Source organism: Salmo trutta, chromosome 8, assembly GCF_901001165.1.
Source record: "Salmo trutta chromosome 8, fSalTru1.1, whole genome shotgun sequence".
Classification (NCBI taxonomy): domain Eukaryota; kingdom Metazoa; phylum Chordata; class Actinopteri; order Salmoniformes; family Salmonidae; genus Salmo; species Salmo trutta.
The window spans coordinates 7,055,204-7,078,678 of NC_042964.1; the positions used below are offsets into that span (position 1 = coordinate 7,055,204).

Consider the following 23,475-nt stretch of genomic DNA (forward strand, 5'->3'; position numbering starts at 1 on the left):
GTGAGGCCTGAACTGAGAGTGACACTCCCAAGTAAAGCCACTTGACTGGAACAGGACTGGAGGTACACCACAGAGACAGGCAGGAACCCAGCGGCCCTGGTCTCAGCTCTCACTGATCTCAGCTCATACATGTACCTGTGTATATGTGAATGTTTATCATTATTTATTTTTTACTTTTGTATTTAACATTTATTTAACTAGGCAATGTTCTCAAGGTTATTATTGGGATGCTATGGTAAAAAAGGAATGAACATCAAAATAAACTCCTCTGTCACTGGGTTCTCTGCCCTCCCTCTCCGCTGTCATTGGGTTCTCTGCCCTCCCTCTCCTCTGTCATTGGGTGCTCTGCCCTCCCTCTCCTCTGTCATTGGGTGCTATGCTCTCTCTCGCCTCTGTCATTGGGTGCTCTGACCTCCCTCTCCTCTGTCAATGGGTGCTCTGCCCTCCCTCTCCTCTGTCATTGGGTGCTATGCTCTCTCTCTCCTCTGTCATTGGGTTCTCTGCCCTCCCTCTCATCTGTCATTGCTCTGTCATGTAAAACAGAGGGTTCTCTTTCCACAGAGGGTTCTACATGGAACCCAAAATGGTTCTACCTGGAGAAAAAGGGTTCTACATGGAACCAGAAAGGGGTATTATTCAAAGGGTTGTCATATGGATACAGGCGAAGAAACCTTTTGGAAACTTTTTTTCTGAATGTAGGATCCGCTCCCCAGTGTCCATGTCATTTCATTCATTAAGATTTGAAAGGCAAAACTGATCCTAGATCAGCACACCTAAGATGCTTGTGGTATGGTGTGGTCGTTACAGTATGTAGCTTGCAGGTCCCAGATCTGTTGTGCTGTCTGGCAACTCCTATGGTCATTGTCATTTCTAGCTTGATAATAACCAAACTACACTGAACAAAAATATGAACAAAAATATGAACGCAACATGTAAAGTTTTTGATCCCATGTTTCATGAGTTGAAATAAAAGATCCCAGAAATTCTTCATATGCACAAAAAAGCTTATTTCTAAAAATGTTTTATTTATTTACAAACCTGTTAGTGAGCATTTCTCCTTTGCCAAGGTAAATCATCCACCTGACAGATGTGGCATATCAAGAAGCTGACTAAACAGCATGATCATTACACAGGTCCACCTTGTGCTGGGGACAATAAAAGGCCACTCTAAAATGTGCAGTTTTGTCAAACAACACAATTCCACAGATGTCTCAAGTTTTGAAGGAGAGTGCAATTGACATGTCCACTACAGGAATGTCCACCAGAGCTGTTGCCAGAGAATTTAATGTTAAATTCTCTACCATAAGCTGCCTCCAACATTGTTTTAGAGAATTTAGCAGAACGTCCAACCAGCCTAGCAACCACAGACACCATGTATGGTATGGTGTGGACGAGCGGTTTGCGACATTGTGAACAGAGTGCCCAATGGTGGAGGCAGGGTTATGGTATGGACAGGTATAGTCTACGGACAGTGAATTAAATAGTATTTTTTTATGTTAATTTGAGTGCATAAAAATACCGTGACGAGGTCCTAAGGCCTATCAGTGACTAACAGTTATCTGTGACTGTCACGGCTGTCGTAAGGATCGGACCAAAATGCAGCGTGTTTGTAGTTCCACATATTTTATTTGACGTGAAACTGAAATGCAATACACTAATACTTGACATACAAAAACAACAAACCGTGACGCAGAGAAACACTCTACTCAAAATGAATTACCCAGAAACACTGGAAGAAAAAAAAAACACTTAAATACGATCTCCAATCAGAGGCAACGGGGATCAGCTGCCTCCAATTGGAGATCAACCCAAATAACCCCAACATAGAAACAGAAAAACCAGAACTCAAACATAGAAATAGAAAACATAGAAAACCCAAAACACCCCCTGTCACGCCCTGACCTACTCTTCTGTAGAAAATGACATCTTATTAGGGTCAGGACGTGACAGTGACTAACAGTTATCTGTGACTAACAATTATCAGTGACTAACAGTTGCATATCTGTATTCCCGGTCATATGAAAACCATAGATTAGGGCCTAATTAATTTATGTTCAGTGCATTTGGGAAGTATTAAGACATCTTCACTTTTTCCACATCTTGTTATGTTACATCCTCATTCTAAAATGGATGTGTTTTAATCCTCATCAATCTACACACATTACCCCATAATGACAAAGCATAAACAGGTTTTTAGAAATTTCTACAAATGTATAAAAATAAATATTTAAAAAATACCTTATTTACATAAGTATTCAGACCTTTGCTATAAGTCTCGAAAGTGAGCTCAGGTTAATCATGTTTCAATTGATCATCCTTGATGTTTCTACTACAGTACTTAATTGGAGTTCAACTGTGGTAAATTCAATTGATTGGACATGATTTGGAAAGGCACACACCTGTCTATATAAGGTCCCACAGTTGACAGTGCATGTCAGAGCAAAAACCAGGTCATGGGGTCGAAGGAATTATCCGTAGAGCTCTGAGACAGAATTATCTCGAGGCACAGATCTGCAGCATTTAAGGTCCCTGTCACGTCCTGACCAGTATAAGGGTTAATTGTTATTGTAGTTTGGTCAGGACGTGGCAGAGGGTATTTGTTTAATGTGGTTCGGGGTGGTGGTTGTTGTAGAAGGGCATTTGATTTATGTATTCCGGGGTTTTTGGGCACTGTGTCATATTCATGTATTTCTATGTTTTGTCTATTGAATCTGTTTCTATGTGTAGTTAATTGGGGTTGGGACTCTCAATTGAAGGCAGGTGTTGTCTCTTTGCCTTTGATTGAGAGTCCTATATATTAGGGTGTGTTTGGGTTTGTATTTTGGTGGGAGATTGTTTCTTGTTTTGCCTGTTTCTTGTTTAGCGTGAGTAAGCCTTACAAGACTGTTTCGTTGATCGTGAGTTCGTTCTTTTGTTATTTTGGTGTTCATCTTTATTGAAAATAAATGTAAAGATGAGCATCCACATTCCTGCTGCATTTTGGTCCTCCTTTCGCAGCGACAACCGTGACAGAATCTCCCACCACAAAAGGACCAAGCAGCAGAGGAAGGAGCAACAGGTGGACTGGAAGGAGCAGAAGGAATTCGGTGAGGACCGGGAACGCTACCGGGGTACACGACTGGCGAGGAAACCGGAGAGGCAGTCCCAAGAATTTTTTGGGGGGGGGGCACACGGACAGATCGGCGGAGCCGAGGATGGAACCAGAGCTAGTCGGGGGAAAATGGGAGGTGAGAGAAACAGAGACGATAAAGGAGTTGATGGGTAAATTGGAGGAGAAAAGGATGAGAGAGCTACTATGTTGGTGTTTTTTGCAAGATATTCGCCCTACAGAGCGTGTCCTAGGGTTGTCACCTGAAGTAGCGTTTATTAATAGTCCTGAGGTGCGTGCTAGCTGTCTGGTGAGTATAATACCAGCACCACGCACCAGGCCTCCAGTTCGTCAGCCCAGTCCGACTCGTCCTGTTCCCGCTCCCCGCACTAGCTCTGAGGCGCGTGTTCCCAGGCGGATACCTCCAGTACCAGCGTCACGCACCAGGCTTCAAGTGCGTCAGCCCAGTCCGACTCGTCCTGTTCCCGCTCCCCGCACTAGCCTGGAGGTGCGTGTTCCCAGTCTGGCACGTCCAGTACCAGCACCACGCACCAGGCTTCAAATGCGTCAGCCCAGTCCGACTCGTCCTGTACCCGCTCCCCGCACTAGCCTGGAGGTGCGTGTTCCCAGGCTGAGAACCCCAGTGCCAGCACCGCGCACCAGGCTTCCAGTGCGTCAGGTCAGTCAGGAGTCGCAAGACCTGCCCGTCAGTCAGGAGTTGCCAGAGCTGCCCGTCAGTCAGGAGTCGCCAGAGCTGCCCGTCAGTCAGGAGTCGCCAGAGCTGCCCGTCAGTCAGGAGTCGCCAGAGCTGCCCGTCAGTCAGGAGTCGCCAGAGCTGCCCGTCAGTCAGGAGTCGCCAGAGCTGCCCGTCAGTCAGGAGTCGCCAGAGCTGCCCGTCAGTCAGGAGCCGCCAGAGCTGCCCGTCAGTCAGGAGCCGCCAGAGCTGCCCGTCAGTCAGGAGCCGCCAGAGCGGCCCGTCTGCCCGGAGATGCCAGCGCGGCCCGTCTGCCCGGAGATGCCAGAGCGGCCCGTCTGCCCGGAGATGCCAGAGCGGCCCGTCTGCCCGGAGATGCCAGACTGGCCCGTCTGCCCGGAGATGCCAGAGTGGCCCGTCTGCCCGGATCAGCCAGAGTGGCCCGTCTGCCCGGATCAGCCAGAGTGGCCCGTCTGCCCGGATCAGCCAGAGTGGCCCGTCCGCCAGGATCAGCCAGAGTGGCCCGTCTGCCAGGATCAGCCAGAGTGGCCCGTCTGCCAGGATCAGCCAGAGTGGCCCGTCTGCCAGGATCAGCCAGAGTGGCCCGTCTGCCAGGATCAGCCAGAGTGGCCCGTCTGCCAGGATCAGCCAGAGTGACCCGTCTGCCTGGATCAGTCAGAGTGGCCCGTCTGCCCAGAGTCTGCCGATGACCCGAAACCAAGGGAGTCTAGCAGCAACCCTGAACTGAGTAAGCCTGACAATTCAGAACTTAAAGTGATTAACTGTCTAATGATTGAGTCTGCCTACAGTGTGGAAATGAGGTGGTCAGCCTACGATCTGGAACGAGGGGTGTCTGCCTACGGCCCGAATCGGATTAAGTCGGTCGGCATTCTGGAGGACAGTAGGCCGGAGCCTGAACCACCACCTGCATAGGTGGGTTGGGGAGGGGGGGGTGTAGCACAAGTGCCGTCGGTGACTGCAGCCACCCTCCCTTCCCTCCCTTTAGTTTAGGGGGATTTTTTTTTTGGGGGGGTTTTGTTTATTTAGGAGGTGCGTCCAGGGTCTGCACCTTTAGGGGGGGGGGGGGGGTACTGTCACGTCCTGACCAGTATAAGGGTTAATTGTTATTGTAGTTTGGTCAGGACGTGGCAGAGGGTATTTGTTTAATGTGGTTCGGGGTGGGGGTTGTTGTAGAAGGGCATTTGATTTATGTATTCCGGGGTTTTTGGGCACTGTGTCATATTCATGTATTTCTATGTTTTGTCTAGTTAATCTGTTTCTATGTGTACTTAATTGGGGTTGGGACTCTCAATTGAAGGCAGATGTTGTCTCTTTGCCTTTGATTGAGAGTCCTATATATTAGGGTGTGTTTGGGTTTGTATTTTGGTGGGAGATTGTTTCTTGTTTTGCCTGTTTCTTGTTTAGCGTGAGTAAGCCTTACAAGACTGTTTCGTTGATCGTGAGTTCGTTCTTTTGTTATTTTGGTGTTCACCTTTATTAAAAATGAACGTAAAGATGAGCATCCACATTCCTGCTGCATTTTGGTCCTCCTTTCCCAACGACAACCGTGACAGTCCCCAAGAACACAGTGGCCTCCAATATTCTTAAATGGAAGAAGTTTGGAACCACCAAGACTCTTCCTAGAGCTGGCCACCGGGCAAAACTGAGCAATCGGGGGAGAAGGGCCTTGGTCAGCGAGGTGACCAAGAACCCGATGGTCACTCTGACAGAACTCTAGAGTTCCTCTGTGGAGATGGGAGAAAATTCCAGAAGGACAACCATCTCTGCAGCACTCCACGAATCAGGCCTTTACGGTAGAGTGGCCAGACGGAAGCCACCCCTCTGTAAAAGGCACATGACAGCATGCTTGAAGTTTGCCAAAAGGAACATAAAGACTCTCAGACAATGAGAAAAAAGATTATCTGGTCTGATGAAACCAAGATTGAGCTCTTTGGCTTGAATGCCAACCGTCACGTCTGGAGGAAGCCTGTCATCATACCTAAGTTGAAGCACGGTTGTGGCAGCATCATGCTGTGTGGATGTTTTTCAATGGCAGGGACTGTGAGAGACTAGTCAGGATCGAGGGAAAGATGAACGGAGCAAAGTACAGAAAGATCCTTAATGAAAACCTGCTCCAGAGCTCTCAAGACCTCAGACTGGGGAGAAAGTTCATCTTCCAACAGGTCAACATCCCTAAGCAGACAGCCAAGACAACGCAGGAGAGGCTTCGGGACAAGTCTCTGAATGTCCTTGAGTGGCCGAGCCAGATGCCGGACTTCAAACCGATCAAACATCTATGGAGAGACGTGAAATATTTGTGCAGCGACACTTCCGTCCAACCTGACAGAGCTTTTAGAGGATCTGCAGAGAAGAATGGGAGAAACTCCCCAAATACAGGTGTGCCAAGGTTGTAGCATCATACCAAGAAGACTCAAGGCTGTAATCACTGCTAAAGGTGCTTGAACAAAGTACTGAGTAAAGTGTCTGAATACTTATGTAAATCTAATATTTCCATTTTTATTTGTAATACATTTGCAAAAAATTGTAAAACCTGTATTTTCTTTGTCATTATGTGGTATTGTGTGTAGATTGATGAGGGGAAATAAACAATTTAATACATTATAGTATAAGGCTGTAAAGTAGCAAAATGTGGAAAAAGTTAAGTGGCCTGAATACTTTCCCAATGCACTGCAGACCATAATATAAAATATAATATAACTTTTCATCCAAAAGTGCTCAAGCATACATTTTCCATATTGGCGGCCTCAGGGGAAACAAACCAACAATCCTGGTGTTGAAAGCACCATGCTCTACAAACTGAGCCACACAGCACCACAACACACATGACAGTTGGCAAGAGGCCACAAACAGATCTGAGACCAGGTTCATTACTGATGTCACATCATTGTGTGTTCCAGGAAATATCCTGGGTCTGGCTTGATGTGGTAAAGTTCCCCTCTGTCTAATTTGAGGAAGTTATGTAAAACGTAACTAAATCTCTGGTCAGCAGGACATAGTTCTAACTGGTACCAGTGTATCAGAGTCCTGAAGAGAGGAGTTGATTACACATTATGTCTAGCTGTCTTTATCACTAAGGTAAAATGTGTCGCATAAACATTAAAATAATATAAAGTTGAAACTTGAAGAATCACAACTCTAGACCTGTGAATCTGCAACAAGTATTTATTTGATCATCAGAAAAGACATCTTCATTAACCAATAAAAAACATGCTGAGACTACATTGGCTATGCAGTATGTAAACTATGGTCTAAATATATTTTCAATTAAAGAAAGTTACATTCCAATTAGAAAAACACATTGATACTTACAGTGCTGTGAAAAAGTATTTGCCCCCTTTCTGATTTTCTCTATTTTTGCCAAATTTTTATAATTCAGTTTGGTTTTCATCAGAGATAATGGGACCCATCTAGTCAAAAATGTTGTCTAAAGTTAACCAAAATGCACCTGGAAGCACATAGATGATCATCCAGACTCTTGGAAGAATGTTTTATGGACAGATGAGTCAAAAGTGAGTCAAAACTTTTTGGATGACATGGGTCCCATTATGCCTGGCGAAAACCACAGTAGTAAAAACCCTATACCAACGGTCAAGCATGGTGGTGGCAGTGTGATGGTCTGAGGATGCTTTGCTGCCTCAGGACCTGGACGACTTGCCTTTATAGAAGGAACCATGAATTCTGCTCTGTATCAGATAATTCTACAGGGGAATGTCAGGCCTGTCTATGAGCTGATGCTGAATCGCAGGTGGTTCATGCAGCAAGACATTGATCCAAAACACACAATCAAGTCTACATGAAAATGATTAAAAAGCAACACATTTGAACTTTTGTGATGACCTAGTTAAAATCCAGACATAATAATCCCATTTGAGTTGTGGCAGGACTTGAAACGAGCAGTTCATGCTTAAAGACCCACAAATGTCCCTGAATTTACTTTTTAACACAGGAACATTGGGTGTTACATAACTTTGTTTGTGAAATAAATTAAATAAGTATGTAATTGTTGTTATTTGTTCACTCAGTTTCCATTCATCTAATATTCTGTTTTCTTTGAAGATCAGAAAACATTCAGCATCAAAAATATGTAAAAGTTGAGAAAATTAGAAAGGAGGCAAATACTTTTTCACAGCACTGTATATCAACATAACTACAGATAACTCATTTACAGACATGATGTGTTAAAAGTCAATCTTGAGAACACACCCTGTAAAAAAGCAACCAAGTCAAGAAAATGATCAATAAAACATATCATGATAAAACACTATTAATGTTTATAATTAAACAATTTACTTAATAAAATACATTTAATTAGGTTCAGAAAATACATCTCAGTACAGATTATTAATGTAAATAGAAAGAGAAATGTTAGGAGAACATTTTTACATAATTAGAGTTCACGCTTTGTCATCATTCTCTTCATCTTCTCCTCCTCCTCTTCTGTCTTGGGAGACCCCTCTTCCTCCTTGTGGAAGACCTTCCCATCAGGCTGCTTTTTCCACGTCACTTTGGTGTCTGCAGGTAACCCCTGCTCCTTCAGCTTGTTCTTTATCTGGAGAAACACACACATACAGAAACCCACAATATTTCACTCTAATAGTCATTCTAAAGATCTAGAACTACCATTCCTTCCTGCTATACTGAGACATTATTAACTTCAAACCTTTGACTCTATGAGGAGATGATGCTGTTATTTGTCCTACTTCACACACGTTCAAGTTTGGAAATGTATTTTGGCATACCCACTCTCCTTGAAACACCCTCAGAGAGTTTGGTCACTGCAGGAGAGAATGTCATCCACAACAGACTAGGACCCAGGCCAGAGAGGAGGTCATCCACAACAGACTAGGACCCAGACCAGAGAGGAGGACATCCACAACAGACTAGGACCCAGACCAGAGAGGAGGTCTGTACAGTTGGTATCATTGCTAAGTTGGTTCTTCATGAACAGGGTGAAACTCACCTCTTGTAAAATGGCATCCTGAACAGCAGGATCACTGAGGTTCAGATGTTAATCCTTTGGCATCATCTTCATTCTCACCACCTGTCTGTTCAGTTGGAGTTTCTCAGGGGTCTCCACAGCTGGGTCTACAAGATAATACAATCCCACAATGACAGTAGTGAATCATGGGGCAACATTAGAGTTCTCCTGTCATCATAATATCATGTAGATCAGGAGGAGAATATGTTAACTTACCATAGCAGATGAAAGAATGAGTTAACTCACAGGGATAATTCATCCATTTAGAATAATAAATATCATTAGGAACAGAAGACACCAGAGTGCAGTTGTATCCCTGATATATTGTAGGATATCCTGGCAACCAGTTTCTGAATGAGGAGTCACTCTGGTCTGACCATATCCAGGAGTCTAGAAACAGACCGATCCACACAAGAAGTCCCCTCAGTGATATCTTCTTCTCTATCTCTGTGTTCTCAGTCTGGTTCCTCACACTGACCAGGTCTGTGTGATTCTGTCTGCAGTAACTCTGAGCATCTATCCAGGTCTTGTTCTCCTGAATTAAGACGTATGTTAGGTTGGTGCCTTGTTTTCCTGCAAAAGTCAAATGTAATAATCAATACAAAGATCCAATGAAACATAATCTTGTGATCATCTATATAGTACATGTTCTCATTGATTTAATAACAGATCAATAACTGATTAACAACTTAAAGCTATCATGAGTCTATGTTTCAACTCAATGGCAGCCCTAGCACTTAGAACAGGCTTCATCATTAGTATGTAAAAACTCACCATCATAACAGATGAAGTGATGCTGGTCATCACAGGAGGCGTTGCTCCACAGCCCAGATGTACTCATAAAAGCACAGTTACCATTTTGGGGTGTCCCAGTGTCCCAGTTTCTGAACTCAGTCTCCCCCTCTCTGTAGAAACGTCTGTCTGCCAGAGACCAGTGCCACTTCATGGAGTCTCCCTTCTTCAGTCCGATCCAGAACCAATTATAACTACTGACACTGGTAATCAGCCTGTTCAGGTCCTCCATGTCATCTACTGTAGCCAGATCGGTGTAATGTGCTCTGCAGTAACTCTGGGCATCAGTCCAGGTCATATTGTTGGTAATGAAGTGATACTGATGAAGACATAAGGAAGGTGTGTAGAACCCTGTTAACAGATTAATGATTAATGAGTTACATTCTCTCCATCAACTTCTCACCCCCAACCACACGACCTATGTATCTCTGCACATGTTATACACCCAGGTGTGCAAACACACAGACACAAACTGCATCCCTAAACACACACACACACATACCCAGCGTACAAGACCACACCTGTCCTGCGTGGGTATTCAGTGGGCAAGGTGGGCATGGGCTAGCCCACAGCAAGCCCAAAGAAAGTCCACACCTTCCCAACAAGGGCTAGCCCAGTCAAAGCTCACACCTTTCCAACAAGGGCTAGCCCAGTCAAAGCTCACACCTTCCCAACAAGGGCCAGCCCGGTCAAAGCTCACACCTTCCCAACAAGGACTAGCCCAGTCAAAGCTCAGCAGCAACATCTATGTGAATGACAGCAGCAACAATGGTTGTCTTTAAGGTGTAATGTAACACATTAGATAAATAAGGGTGTTTAAGCACTTGGTCCCTTTCAGATCATTTTTGTGAACTCAGTGTGGTTCGCACAATTTTGTGTACAGTGTGAACACTTCAAAGGAATTCAGAACCCTCAAGAGAGCGCGGACGCAAACCAAACTGATGTGGTCTGAGTTTGGTTTGCTGAAATTCCGCGTCCGGTTTCACTTTTTTAGGGAAATGTGAACACAAAGATCCCCAGGTTGGCTTGTCATTATTCCTGCACCACACGCTAGTCTACTGACATAACCCCTCACACTTGACTACTGACATAACCCCTCACACTAGTCTACTGACATAACCCCTCACACTAGACTATTACATAACCCCTCACACTAGACTACTACATAACCCCTCACATTAGACTACTGTCATAACCCCTCACACTAGACTCCTGACATAACCCCTCACACTAGACTACTGACATAACACCTCACACTAGACTACTGACATAACCCCTCATACTAGACTACTGACATAACCCCTCACACTAGACTACTGACATAACCCCCACACTAGACTACTGACATAACCCCTCACACTAGACTACTACATAACCCCTCACACTAGACTACTGACATAACCCCTCATACTAGACTACTACATAACCCTCACACTAGACTACTGTCATAACCCCTCACACTAGACTACTGTCATAACCCCTCACACTAGACTCCTGACATAAGCCCTCACACTAGACTACTGACATAAGCCCTCACACTAGACTACTGACATAACCCCTCACACTAGACTACTGTCATAACCCCTCACACTAGACTCCTGACATAAGCCCTCACACTAGACTACTGACATAACATCTCACACTAGACTACTGACATAATTCCTCACACTAGACTACTGAAATAACCCCTTACACTAGACTACTGACATAACCCCTCACACTAAACTACTGAAATAACCCCTCACACTAGACTACTGACATAACCCCTCACACTAGACTACTGACATAACCCCTCACACTAGACTACTGCAACACTGTTACCCTTGTCATAACCCCTCACACTAGACTCCTGACATAACCCCTCACACTAGACTACTGACATAACCCCTCACACTAGACTACTGACATAACCCCTCACACCAGACTACTGACATAACCCCTCACACTAGACTACTGCAACACTGTTTCCCTTGTCATAACCCCTCACACTAGACTACAGACATAACCCCTCACACTAGACTACTGACATAACCCCTCACACTAGACTACTGACATAACCCCTCACACTAGGCTACTGCAACACTGTTTCCCTTGTCATAACCCATCACACTAGACTACTGACATAACCCCTCACACTAGACTACTGACATAACCCCTCACACTAGACTACTACATAACCCCTCACACTAGACTACTGACATAACCCCTCACACTAGACTACTGTAACACTGTTTCCCTTGTCATAACCCCTCACACTAGACTACTGACATAACCCCTGACACTAGACTACTGACATAACCCCTCACACAAGACTACTGACATAACCCCTCACACTAGACTACTGACATAACCCCTGACACTAGACTACTGACATAACCCCTCACACTAGACTACTGACATAACCCCTGACACTAGACTACTGACATAACCCCTCACACAAGACTACTGACATAACCCCTCACACTAGACTACTGACATAACCCCTGACACTAGACTACTGACATAACCCCTCACACTAGACTACTACATAACCCCTCACACTAGACTACTACGTAACCCCTCACACTAGGCTACTACATAACTCCTCACACTATCGTACTACATATCCCCTCACACTAGACTACTGACATAACCCCTCACACTAGGCTACTACATATCCCCTTACATTGGTGCCACAAACAATAGAAGATGATGATGTGCAGGTTCACAGGAAAATGTTGCTGTTTTTGAATATTGATTAGAGATTGTCCAGGATGCACAGATATTCCAAAATGTGTGGAGTTTTTAGTTCAGATTATTTCTTTTGCAGTGTGTGATCTAAGGGCTAAGAGAGGATCATCAACTGTTTATTGATTGTGGGGTTTGAATAGCGTAAGATGACAACCTATTTGTCATGACTTCCGCCGATTCAGCCACCGCCGATCCACTTTTCATTTTCCATTTGTTCTGTCTTCGTATTACACACCTGGTTTCACACAACCAACTTGTTTATTATTTAACCCTCTGTTCCCCATGTTGTGTTTGTTGGTGATTGTTTGTGTTAATTCGGTCCGTCTTTGTGGGCTCGGTATGTTCCTTTATATATTTGTCTTTTTGAGTAAAAGAACGTTGATTACTCATATCTGCTGTCCTGCACCTGGCTACCTACACCAGCTACACACAGGACCCTTACAGAATCACCGACCGAAGAATGAAGTCAGCAGGAGCGGAGCAGTGGAGGAGCGCGATCAGCAGCACGCAACCATGTTACAATGTCTGGGCACTGCCATGGATCGCGTGCTGCAGACGATGGATCGTTGGGAGAGAGGAGGAGGCTTTCCAGCACCTCCACCAGCTCCACTACAGCCGGTCTCACTGTCCACCCCTCCTTCACCTGGTCCCAGCGGGACGGCTGCCGGATGCCAGGTGTTTCTACTCCAGCTGGAGCTCTACCTGGCGACCAAGCACCCGGCTCCTTCGGGGTGTGAGAGCGTGTCCGCCCTCGTCTCCTGCTTCTTAGGCAAAGCCCTGGAGTGGGCCATCGGGAGTTGGCCTGCCAAGACACCACCCTCACATTGGACCAGCTGGTGGACCTGTCCATGCGGCTGGACAAGCTGCTGATTGCCCGCGGACGTCCGGACTAGGGCGTGTCAGTTTCATCCCCCAGCACCTCCGCTCCGACGCCCATGGAGCTGGGAGGTGCTGCACTTAGGGCGACCAGAGGAGGGGCCATTCCCTGCACCATCTGTGGCCGCAGAGGGCACACTGCTGGTCGGTGCTGGGGGGGTTCCTCAGGGAATCGAGGCAGCAGGCAGGGCACTGTCGTGGCACCCCAGGTGAGGTGGCACCAGGCTCACCCAGAGCCCCCTGTTGCTCACATGTATGTGTTTATTTCATTTCCTGAGTTTTCCCCGTATTCCCAGCATAAAGAGCTAGTAGATTCAGGCGCAGCTGGGAATTTTATTGACCAATCATTTGCCCAAAGTTTAGGCATTCCCCTTGTTCCTGTGGATATGACCTTCCCTGTGCACGCCCTAGATAGTCGACCATTAGGGTCAGGACTGATTAGGGAGGCCACCGCTCCACTAGACATGGTTACACAGGATGGTCATAAGCAGAGAATCAGTCTCTTCCTTATTGCTGGGCTTACCCTGGTTGGCCTGTCATAACCCCACTCTTTCGTGGCAACAGAGGGCTCTCAATGGGTGGTCATGAGAGTGCTCAGAGAGGTATGTGGGGTTTTCCATCGGTGCGACTACGGTGGAAAGTCCAGACCAGGTCTCCACCGTGCGCATCCCCTCAGAATATGGCGATTTGGCTCTCGCCTTCTGTAAGAAGAGGGTGACTAAATTACCACCTCATCGACGGGGGGATTGTGTGATAAATCTCCAGGTAGACGCAGCACTTCCCAGGAGTCACGTGTATCCTCTGTCACAGGAGGAGACGGTGGCTATGGAAACATGCGTCTCCAAAACCCTGGGGCAGGGATACATTCGGCCCTCCACTACACCTGCCTCCTCGAGTTTCTTTTTTGTGAAGAAGAAGGATCGGGTCTGCGCCCATGTATTGACTATCGAGGTATCAATCAGATCACTGTGAGGTATAGCTACCCACTGCCTCTCATTGCCAGTTCGATCGAGTCAATGCACGGGGCGTGTTTCTTCACAAAATTGGATCTCAGGAGCGCTTACAACCTGGTGCGTATCCGGGAGGGGGACGAGTGGAAGACGACATTTAGTACCACCTCAGGGGACTATGAGTACCTCGACTTGCTGTACGGGTTGATGAATGCTCCATCAGTCTTCCAGGCCTTTGTTGATGAGATTTTCCAGGACCTGCACGGGCAGGGGGTAGTGGTGTATATCGACGACATTCTGATATACTCCGCTACACGCACCAAGCATGTGTCCTGGTGCGCAGGGTGCTTTGTCGACTGTTGGAGCATGACCTGTACGTCAAGGCTGAGAAATGTCTGTTCTTCCAACAGTCCGTCTCCTTCCTAGGGTACCGCATTTCCACGTCAGGGGTGGAGATGGAGAGTGACCGCATTTCAGCCGTGCATAATTGGCCGACTCCCTCCACGGTAAAGGAAGTGCAGTGGTTTGTAGGGTTTGCCAACTATTACCGGAGGTTCATCCGTGGTTTTGGTCAGGTAGCAGCTCCCATTACCTCACTGCTGAAGGGGGGACCAGTGCGGCTGCAGTGGCTTGGCTGAGGCGAACAGGGCTTTTGCTAACCTGAAGGCTCTGTTTACCTCGGCTCCCATGCTGGCTCATCCGGATCCCTCTTTGGCGTTCATAGTGGAGGTGGATGCGTCCAAGGCTGGGATAGGAGCCGTGCTCTCTCAGCGCTCGGGCACGCCACCAAACATCGAGCGGGCGTTACGCACAGAGCCCACTCCCCCCAGTGTCAAGCTGGGCGCCTGTACGTTCCGTCTGCTGTCCGCGACCGTTTGATCGATTGGGCCCATACGTGACCCTCCTCTGGTCATCCTGGCATCGGTCGGACAGTGCGTTGCCTTATTGGGAAGTACTGTTGGCCCACCTTGGCCAAGGACATGAGGGTTTATGTTTCCTCCTGCTCGGTGTTTGCCCAGTGCAAGGCTCCCAGGCACCTGCCCAGAGGGAAATTACAACCCCTACCTGTTCCACAATGGCCATGGTCGCACCTGTCGGTGGACTTCCTGACGGATCTTTCTCCCTCACAGGGCAACACCACGATCCTGGTCGTTGTGTATCAGTTTTCTAAGTCCCGCCGTCTCCTCCCTTTGCACGGTCTCCCTAAGGCCCTTCAGACTGCGGAGGCCCTTCAGACTGATAGTTTCTGATCGGGTTCCCTAGTTCACGTCCAGGTTCTGGAGAGCATTCATGGAACGTCTGGGGGTCTCGGTCAGCCTCACCTCAGGTTTTCACCCCGAGAGTAACGGACAGGTGGAGAGAGTAAACCAGGATGTGGGTAGGTCTCTGCGGTCATATTGCCAGGACCGGCTGGCGGAGTGGGCGGCGTTCATGGCCTGGGCAGAGATGGTCCAAAACTCACTCCGCCACTCCTCCACTAACCTCTCTCCTTTCCAGTGCGTAATGGGGTATCAGCCAATCCTGGCACCTTGGCATTAGAGCCAGATCGAAGAACCTGCGGTGGACGAATGGTTTAAGCGCTCGGAGGAGACCTGGGACGCCGCCCATGTGCACCTACAATGGGCCGTGAGGCGGCAAAAAGCGAGCGCTGACAGCCACCGCAGCGAGGCTCCGGTGGTCTAGCTCTCGACCCGAAACCTGCCCCTCCGCCTGCCCTGCCGGAAGCTGGGTCTGCGGTTTGTGGGGCCATTTAAAGACCTGAGGAGACTGAACATGGTATGCTACAGGTTACAGCTTCCCCCAGATTATTGTATTAATCCCCCGTTCCATGTGTCTCTCATCAGGCCGGTGGTGGCTGGTCCACTCCATGAAGCTGAGGTGCGGGAGGTTCCTCCGCCCCCTCTGGACATCGAGGAGGCCCCAGCGTATGCTGTTCAAGCCATCCTGGACTCGAGGTGAGATGCTGGATGCCGGTGGAGGGCGTCCTGGACCCTTCGTTGCTACGGGATTTCCATCGTCTCCATCCGGATGACCCTGCGCCTCGTCCTCCGGGTCGTCCCCGAGGTCGGTGTCGGCGCGCTGCTGGAGCCGCGCGTCAAGGGGGGGTACTGTCACAACTTCCGCCGAGGTCGGTCCCTCTCCTTGTTCGGGTGGCATTCGGTGTTCGACGTCACCGGCTTTCCAGCCACCGCCGATCCACTTTTCATTTTCCATTCGTTCTGTCTTTGTCTTTGTCTTACACACCTGGCTTCACCCAACCAATTAATTGTTTATTATTTTAACCCTCTGTTCCCCATGTTGTGTTTGTTGGTGATTGTTTGTTGTATTTCGGTCCGTCTTTGTGGGGTCGGTTTGTTCCTTTGTATATTTGTCTGCTATCCTGCGCCTGACACTCTACACCAGCTACACACAGGACCCTTACACTATTTGGTGACATCACACCATAGGGTACAACATCTCTTCCAGCTCTTAATGGGACAAGCTCTTAAAGGGACAGTACACTAGCTTGGGTGTACAATTTTCAAATAAACCCTTATTTATTCTGCAGTTATTTTCCAGTTATTCTATTGCTATGTATACTGTTAGCAATGAAATGTACAGTACATGTTAATATTATCTTCTGATTACAATTATTATGTCTGTATCTACTATCTTACAAAATGTAAGTCTGTTTATCTAGCTGTCTGATAACACATTCTGATTGAATGGCTTGTCCTGCATATTGTAAAATCCCAGGGTGCATTGAGTGAATGTTGGGAAAAGATCTTGATTCCTTTCTAAACACAGAAGTGTGAATGGAAAGAGGACTGTCCACAAAATAGGTGAAGTGAACAAGCAAAAGAGTTGAGTCCTCATTCAAATCCAGGGGCAGAGTGAATACAAAGAGAACTGAGTTATGTTGCTCTCTTTTACACCAGTTCACTTTAAACAGGACTGAGATCAGCTATTTTAAACAGGACCACATTTGTTTTATTTTTACTTAACTACGCAAGCCAGTTAAGAACAATTTCATTTTTACAATGATGGCCTAGGAACAGTGGGTTAACTACCAGGGGCAGAACGACAGATTTTGACCTTGTCAGCTCGGGGATTCAGTCCGCCAACCTTTTGGCTACTGGCCCAACGCTCTAACCACTAGGCTACCTGCCACCCACAAATATGTGAAAACACCGAACAGAAATTAGGGCTCATAAATATTACAATTTACTCATTACTTTAGCAATACCTCATTTAACTTGTGCTAAATAAATGATATATAAATAAATACCTGTCATAAGAGATATAACTAATAAATTGCCATAAGGTGGTCATCGAGATCATTTTGGGGACCAAATGACCCAATACGGACAGCCGATCCAAAGAGTGGGCTAATTTCAGGAACAGTGAAGGCTGTCCTCATCAGATATGAGCTGCCAGCACTGGGCCAATGTCTTGGGGATAATATGGATCCGATTAGCAAGGACGTATTGCTGAGACACACACACAGTAAACTGACCTGAGATTAGCAGGGTGAGATACCACAACGTTTCCATCACTGTGAAATTTAAAGGATATATGATTAAAATGAATGCACTTCAAGGCTGCAACACTTTACCAATGCAAACTGTCTTTCTCCTTCTTTACTGATATGACTTGACAGGACAGGTAAAGATAATGCTCCCCACATAGAGGGTTATCACCTGTTCAGAGACAGGAACAATCAGTGATTGTTAGGTTAGGTTTCTAAAGTATTGGAAGTGGGTAGTGGTGAAAAACCTCAACATAACGTTTCCAGAGAGTTAGAACACATGGTTGATTATTCTACACTGGAACCTTCAAACTGGGAAAAAAAAACTCTTATAAATATAATAAACATTTCTCTTCGTTAAAATACGTATGAAATATGTATGAAATATGAAATATCTACAATCCAAAATGGCCTCACCTGTTGTTTGAAGAAAACTCTCTTACTCTCGCTCTCTCTCTGTCTCTCTCTCTCTGTCTCTCTCTCTCTGTCTCTCTCTCTCTGTCTCTCTCTGTCTCTCTCTCTCTGTCTCTCTCTGTCTCTCTCTCTCTGTCTCTCTCTCTCTGTCTCTCTCTGTCTCTCTCTCTCTGTCTCTCTCTCTGTCTCTCTCTCTCTGTCTCTCTCTGTCTCTCTCTCTCTGTCTCTCTCTCTCTGTCTCTCTCTGTCTCTCTCTCTCTATCTAACGCTCTCCCCTTTCTGTCTCTCCTACTGTGTGTCTGTCATCCCATGTTTGTCCATATTTAAACCTTATACTGCTCCTCATTTGCTTGAATTTGTTATTCATCTCAAAACAAATAAAACTTTGACCTGACATTCATCCCACTGGATAAGGGATTGGACAGAGCCAGAGAAGGAAACAGTTAGAGAGGCTAAACAGAACATGTTCATATGATGGTTCTGTTGATCCAAAGGAGATAACCCACTCCTCTAGACAGACATATTGCCCAGAAATTGACTCATTGTACCAAAAAGGACCCAACTCCTGAAAATCAAAGGGTTGTGTAATTTCTAGAATTGTTCAGGTCAGTGAGTGAGGCCTGAATTGAGAGTGATACAAGGTATCAATAGAGTTCCACAAGGACGATGGCCCAAGTTGACGCCAACGCTTCCCACAGTTGTGTCAAGTTGGCTGGTAGTGGATCTCCACTCCAAATAGCTTGTTCCATCTCATCCCTCATTATCAGTTGGGTGTATATCTGCTGACTGGTGAATGACTGGTAACTGTCATGGAGAGAGCAGGTGGTCCTGATGCTTTGTCCACTCAGAGTCTAAATAAACAACTCTGCATTGGGTTTTCTGACCTCCCTCTCCTCTGTCATTGGGTTCTCTGACCTCCCTCTCCTCTGTCATTGGGTTCTCTGACTCCCCTATCCTCTGTCATTGGGTTCTCTGACCTCCCTCTCCTCTGTCATTGGGTTCTCTGACCTCCCTCTCCTCTGTCATTGGGTGCTCTGACCTCCCTCTCCTCTGTCATTGGGTGCTCTGACCTCCCTCTCCTCTGTCATTGGGTTCTCTGACCTCCCTCTCCTCTGTCATTGGGTTCTCTGACCTCCATCTCCTCTGTCATTGTGTTTTTTTTCTCCCTCTCCTCTGTCATTAGGTTCTCTGCCCTCCCTCTAATCTGTCATTGGGTTCTCTAACCTCACTCTCCTCTGTCATTGGGTGTTCTGCCCTCTCTCTCTCTCTCCTCTGTCATTGACAGTAAATTAATGCAAAACTTCAGTCTTTTTCAAATGCAAACCATTGGTCAGCAGGTCATGGTTACAGTTGACACCTGTTTGGTGGTTGTGATGGGTCTTAATGACTAACATATAAATGAAATATGAACCATATATAACAAACACACCCTACAACATTTTAAACCTTTATTTGGTCATAATAAATGTCTGTTTTAATAAATATAAAAACTTGTTGATAAATTAGAGATTATTTCTTGAAATCTAAATTAACGTCCAATACAGAAATACAGAGCTGTTGAAATGGTAATCTGACATGAGATCTGTGCTTGCAATTGGGACTTTCACCTGAGTCATTCATGTCAATGCACATAAATTCCAGTGATCAGATCTCAAGTCTGAATAGTGTCTATAATGACTGAGGATAAAGAGCATCTCTCACTATCACACATCATGTTATTTATTAACATTCCAAATGAACCATCAAGTCTACAGTTGAAGAAAAACTAGGTTCTAATATATAAACTAACAAAAGAGATTCAAACAATGAACAATGTTAAAGATTTGTAACTTAAGATCACATCCTATGATAAAACAATACTAATATACAATTAAACTAAATTCAGAAATGATAAAACAATAATAATAAATGATAAAACAATAGTATATATGAAAAAACAATATAAATCTGGACCAGTACAGATTATTAATGTAAATAAAAAGATACATGCAAGGAGAACATTTAACATAATTAGAGTTCTCTCTTTGTCATCATCCTCTTCTTCATCTTCTTCATCTTCTTCTCCTCCTCTTCTGTCTTGGGAGACCCCTCTTCCTCCTTGTGGAAGACCTTCCCATCAGGCTGCTTTTTCCACATCACTTTGGTGTCTGCAGGTAACCCCTGCTCCTTCAGCTTGTTCCTTATCTGGAGAAACACACATATACAGAAACCCACAATATTTCACTCTGTATTAGTAATCCTGAAGATCTACAACTACCATTTCTTCCTGCTATACTGAGACGTTCTTCACTTCAACCCTTTGACTCTATGAGGAGATGAGGCTTATATTTGTCCTATTTCTGTAAGGACCGACGCTGGAGTCGAGAAGCAGGTACCGGGAGTCAACATTTAATTGGGAACAAACATGGAAAAAGACAGGAACAGCGTCAGCACACTGGTATACAAAGACAGACGACAATCAATGCTGAAGCAGGGAACAGAGCAGGGGAACAGACAGATATAGGGGAGATGACAGATGTGATTGAGTCCAGGTGAGTCCAATAATCGCTGATTTCTCGTGATGGGGGATGGCAGGAGTGCGTAATGTTGGGGATACTAGCGCCCTCGAGCGCCAGGGGGAAAGAGCAGGAGCAGTTGTAACAATTTAACACATGGACAAGTGTGTGAATTGGAAATGTGTTTTTCAATATCCCACTCTCCCTGAGACACCTTCTGAGAGTGGGGTCACAGCCAGGAGAAAAAGTAATCCACAATGGACTAGAACCCAGACCAGAGAGGTCAGCCACAACAGACTAGAACCCAGATCAGAGAGGAGGTCAGCCACAACAGACTAGAACCCAGACCAGAGAGGAGGTCATCCACAAAATACATTTATCCAGACCAGAAAAGAGGTCTGTACAGTTTGTATCATTAATGAGTTGGTTCTTCATGAACAGGGGGAAACTGACCTCTTTTAAGATGGCGTCCTGAACAGCAAGATCTCTGATGTTCAGATATTGATCCTTTGGTGTCATCTTCACTCTCACCACCTGTCTCTTCAGTTGAGGTTTCTCAGGGGTCGGGGAGGCAGTCTGGTGTATAATCGGGGGGGTAGTCGTGGTCGTGGGCAGGGGGGTAGTCATGGTTGTGGGCAGGGGGGTAGTCGTGGTTGTGGGCAGGGGGGTAGTCGTGGTTTTGGGCAGGGGGGTAGTCGTGGTTGTGGGCAGGGGGGTAGTCGTGGTTGTGGGCAGGGGGGTAGTGGTGGTGGTGGGCAGGGGGGTAGTCGTGGTCGTGGGCAGGGGGGTAGTTGTGGGCAGGGGGGTAGTCGTTGTTGTGGGCAGGGGGGTAGTCGTGGTTTTGGGCAGGGGGGTAGTCGTGGTTGTGGGCAGGGGGGTAGTCGTGGTTGTGGGCAGGGGGGTAGTCGTGGTGGTGGGCAGGGGGGTAGTCGTGGTTGTGGGTGTGGGCAGGGGGGTAGTCGTGGTTGTGGGTGTGGGCAGGGGGGTAGTCGTGGTTTTGGGCAGGGGGGTAGTCGTGGTTTTGGGCAGGGGGGTAGTCGTGGTTGTGGGCAGGGGGGTAGTTGTGGTTGTGGGCAGGGGGTTAGTTGTGGGCAGGGGGGTAGTCGTTGTTGTGGGTGTGGGCAGGGGGGCAGTTGTGGTCTCCACAGCTATGCCAAGAAGAGAATAAAATCCCACAATGGCAGTAGTTAATCATGGCGGCAACATTAGAGTTCTCCTGTCATGATAATATCAGGTTGTTTAGGTGGAGAATACGGTAACTTACCATAGCAGATGAAAGGAAAGGTGTTCTCACAGGGATAATTTCTCAATTTAGCATGATTTGGAGAAGAAGGATTAGAATGCACCATAGTGCAGTTGTATCTCTGATCTGTTGAAAGCCATCCTGACCACCAGTTTCTGAATGAGGAGTCACTCTGGTCTGACCATATCCAGGAGTCTTGAAACAGACCGATCCACACAGGAAGTCCCCTCAGTGATATCTTCTGATCTATCTCTGTGTTCTCAGTCTGGTTCCTCACACTGACCAGGTCTGTGTGATGCTGTCTGCAGTAACTCTGAGCATCTATCCAGGTCTTGTTTTCCTGAATTAAGACGTATGTTAGGTTGGTGTCTTGTTTTCCTGCAAAAGTCAAATTTAATAATCAATACAAATATCCAGTGAAATATCATCTACTGATCATCTATAGTACATGTTGTCATTGATTTGATAACAGATCAATAACTGAATGTCAACTTAAATCTAACATTAGTCTGTTTCAGCTCAATGGCAGCCCCAGCACTTAGAACAGGCTTCATCATTAGTATGTAAACACTCACCATCATAACAGATGAAGTGATGCTGGTCATCACAGGAGGCGTTGTTCCACAGCCCAGCTGTACTCATTAAAGCACAGCCACCATTTTGGGGTGTCCCAGTGTCCCAGTTTCTGAACTCAGTCTCCGCCTCTCTGTAGAAACATCTGTCTGACAGGGACCAGTGCCACTTCATTGAGTCTCCCTTCTTCAGTCCGATCCAGTACCATAATTTATAATCATTGACACTGGTAATCAGCCTGTTCAGGTCCTCCATGTCATCTACTGTAGCCAGATCAGTGTATTTCTCTCTGCAGTAACTCTGGGCTTCAGTCCAGGTCATAGAGTTGGTAATGGAGTGATACTGATGAAGACATGAGGAAGGTGTGTAGAATCCTGTGAAGTGAATAATGATTCATGACAGACATTTTATCCAGCAACCGTTCACCCCCAACCACACTCATCTATGCACCTTTGCACTTTGTACACCAAATTGGGCAACCAAACACATACGTACACACACACACACACACACACACACACACACACACACACACACACACACACACACACACACACACACACACACACACACACACACACACACATCTTGAACTGACCTGAGATTAGGAGGGTGAGGTACAAAGAAGCTTCCATCAGTGTGAAATTCAAAGGAAATATGATTAAAGTATTGAACAGAGACTCCTACACTCAGTTTAGAGTTGTGTTCCAAGAGGTTTGAAAATGTACCATTACATCTGAAATGTAACCAGAATGATTGGAAGAAACTGGGTTACATACATTTCTCAATATTAATGCTAAAATTATTATACATTTTATAAATGGCCTCACCTATTGTTTGTAGGAAACTCTGTCTCGCTCCGTCTATCTTGCTCTCTCCAGCTCTCTCTCCTTCTGTGTGTCTGTCCCCCCATTGCTTGGCCCTAAATACATCTTAAACTGATACCCATTGATTTGAATTTGTTTTTCATATTCTTTGTTTCCAAATAGGGGTATGCAAAAAGGAGTAGACATTCTCATAAAGTTATTATCTTACTCAAACAAACATGTGGCACGTAACATCTATCACTATGGCAACAGGGTTGGACAAAGCCAGGGACACCAGCTGTGCGTT

At 46.2% G+C, this 23,475-nt stretch overlaps 2 protein-coding genes across 2 annotated transcripts; both read right to left on the reverse strand.

The window, feature by feature from the left end:
* Positions 1-6,947: 6,947 nt before the first annotated feature.
* On the reverse strand, positions 6,948-18,108 carry LOC115198105 (macrophage mannose receptor 1-like). The gene is made up of 6 exons (XM_029759789.1): positions 18,055-18,108; positions 17,626-17,664; positions 9,556-9,924; positions 8,998-9,354; positions 8,764-8,888; positions 6,948-8,352 (listed from the first exon to the last, which is right to left on the reverse strand). Exons 2-5 carry the CDS (start codon positions 17,660-17,662, stop codon positions 8,812-8,814), a joined length of 840 nt encoding a protein of 279 aa, XP_029615649.1. The 5' UTR covers positions 17,663-17,664; positions 18,055-18,108; the 3' UTR covers positions 6,948-8,352; positions 8,764-8,811.
* Positions 18,109-21,751: 3,643 nt separating this feature from the next.
* LOC115199211 (macrophage mannose receptor 1-like) lies at positions 21,752-23,234 on the reverse strand. Its single transcript, XM_029761840.1, has 4 exons — positions 23,193-23,234; positions 22,961-23,098; positions 22,365-22,736; positions 21,752-22,167 (listed from the first exon to the last, which is right to left on the reverse strand). Exons 2-4 carry the CDS (start codon positions 22,995-22,997, stop codon positions 21,752-21,754), a joined length of 825 nt encoding a protein of 274 aa, XP_029617700.1. The 5' UTR covers positions 22,998-23,098; positions 23,193-23,234.
* Positions 23,235-23,475: the final 241 nt, after the last annotated feature.

Excerpts from the sequence above, each read along its gene's own strand:
- LOC115199211 (XM_029761840.1), bottom strand. The coding sequence starts at position 22,997 with ATGGAAGCTTCTTTGTACCTCACCCTCCTAATCTCAG. Across the intron at positions 22,737-22,960 it reads CCTCACCCTCCTAATCTCAG|GATTCTACACACCTTCCTCA; the intron begins GTCAGTTCAAGA and ends TTCACTTCACAG. Across the intron at positions 22,168-22,364 it reads TCACTTCATCTGTTATGATG|GAAAACAAGACACCAACCTA; the intron begins GTGAGTGTTTAC and ends TGACTTTTGCAG.
- LOC115198105 (XM_029759789.1), bottom strand. The coding sequence starts at position 17,662 with ATGGAAACGTTGTGGTATCTCACCCTGCTAATCTCAG. Across the intron at positions 9,925-17,625 it reads TCTCACCCTGCTAATCTCAG|GGTTCTACACACCTTCCTTA; the intron begins GTCAGTTTACTG and ends ATCTGTTAACAG. Across the intron at positions 8,889-8,997 it reads TCATTCTTTCATCTGCTATG|ACCCAGCTGTGGAGACCCCT; the intron begins GTAAGTTAACAT and ends ATTATCTTGTAG.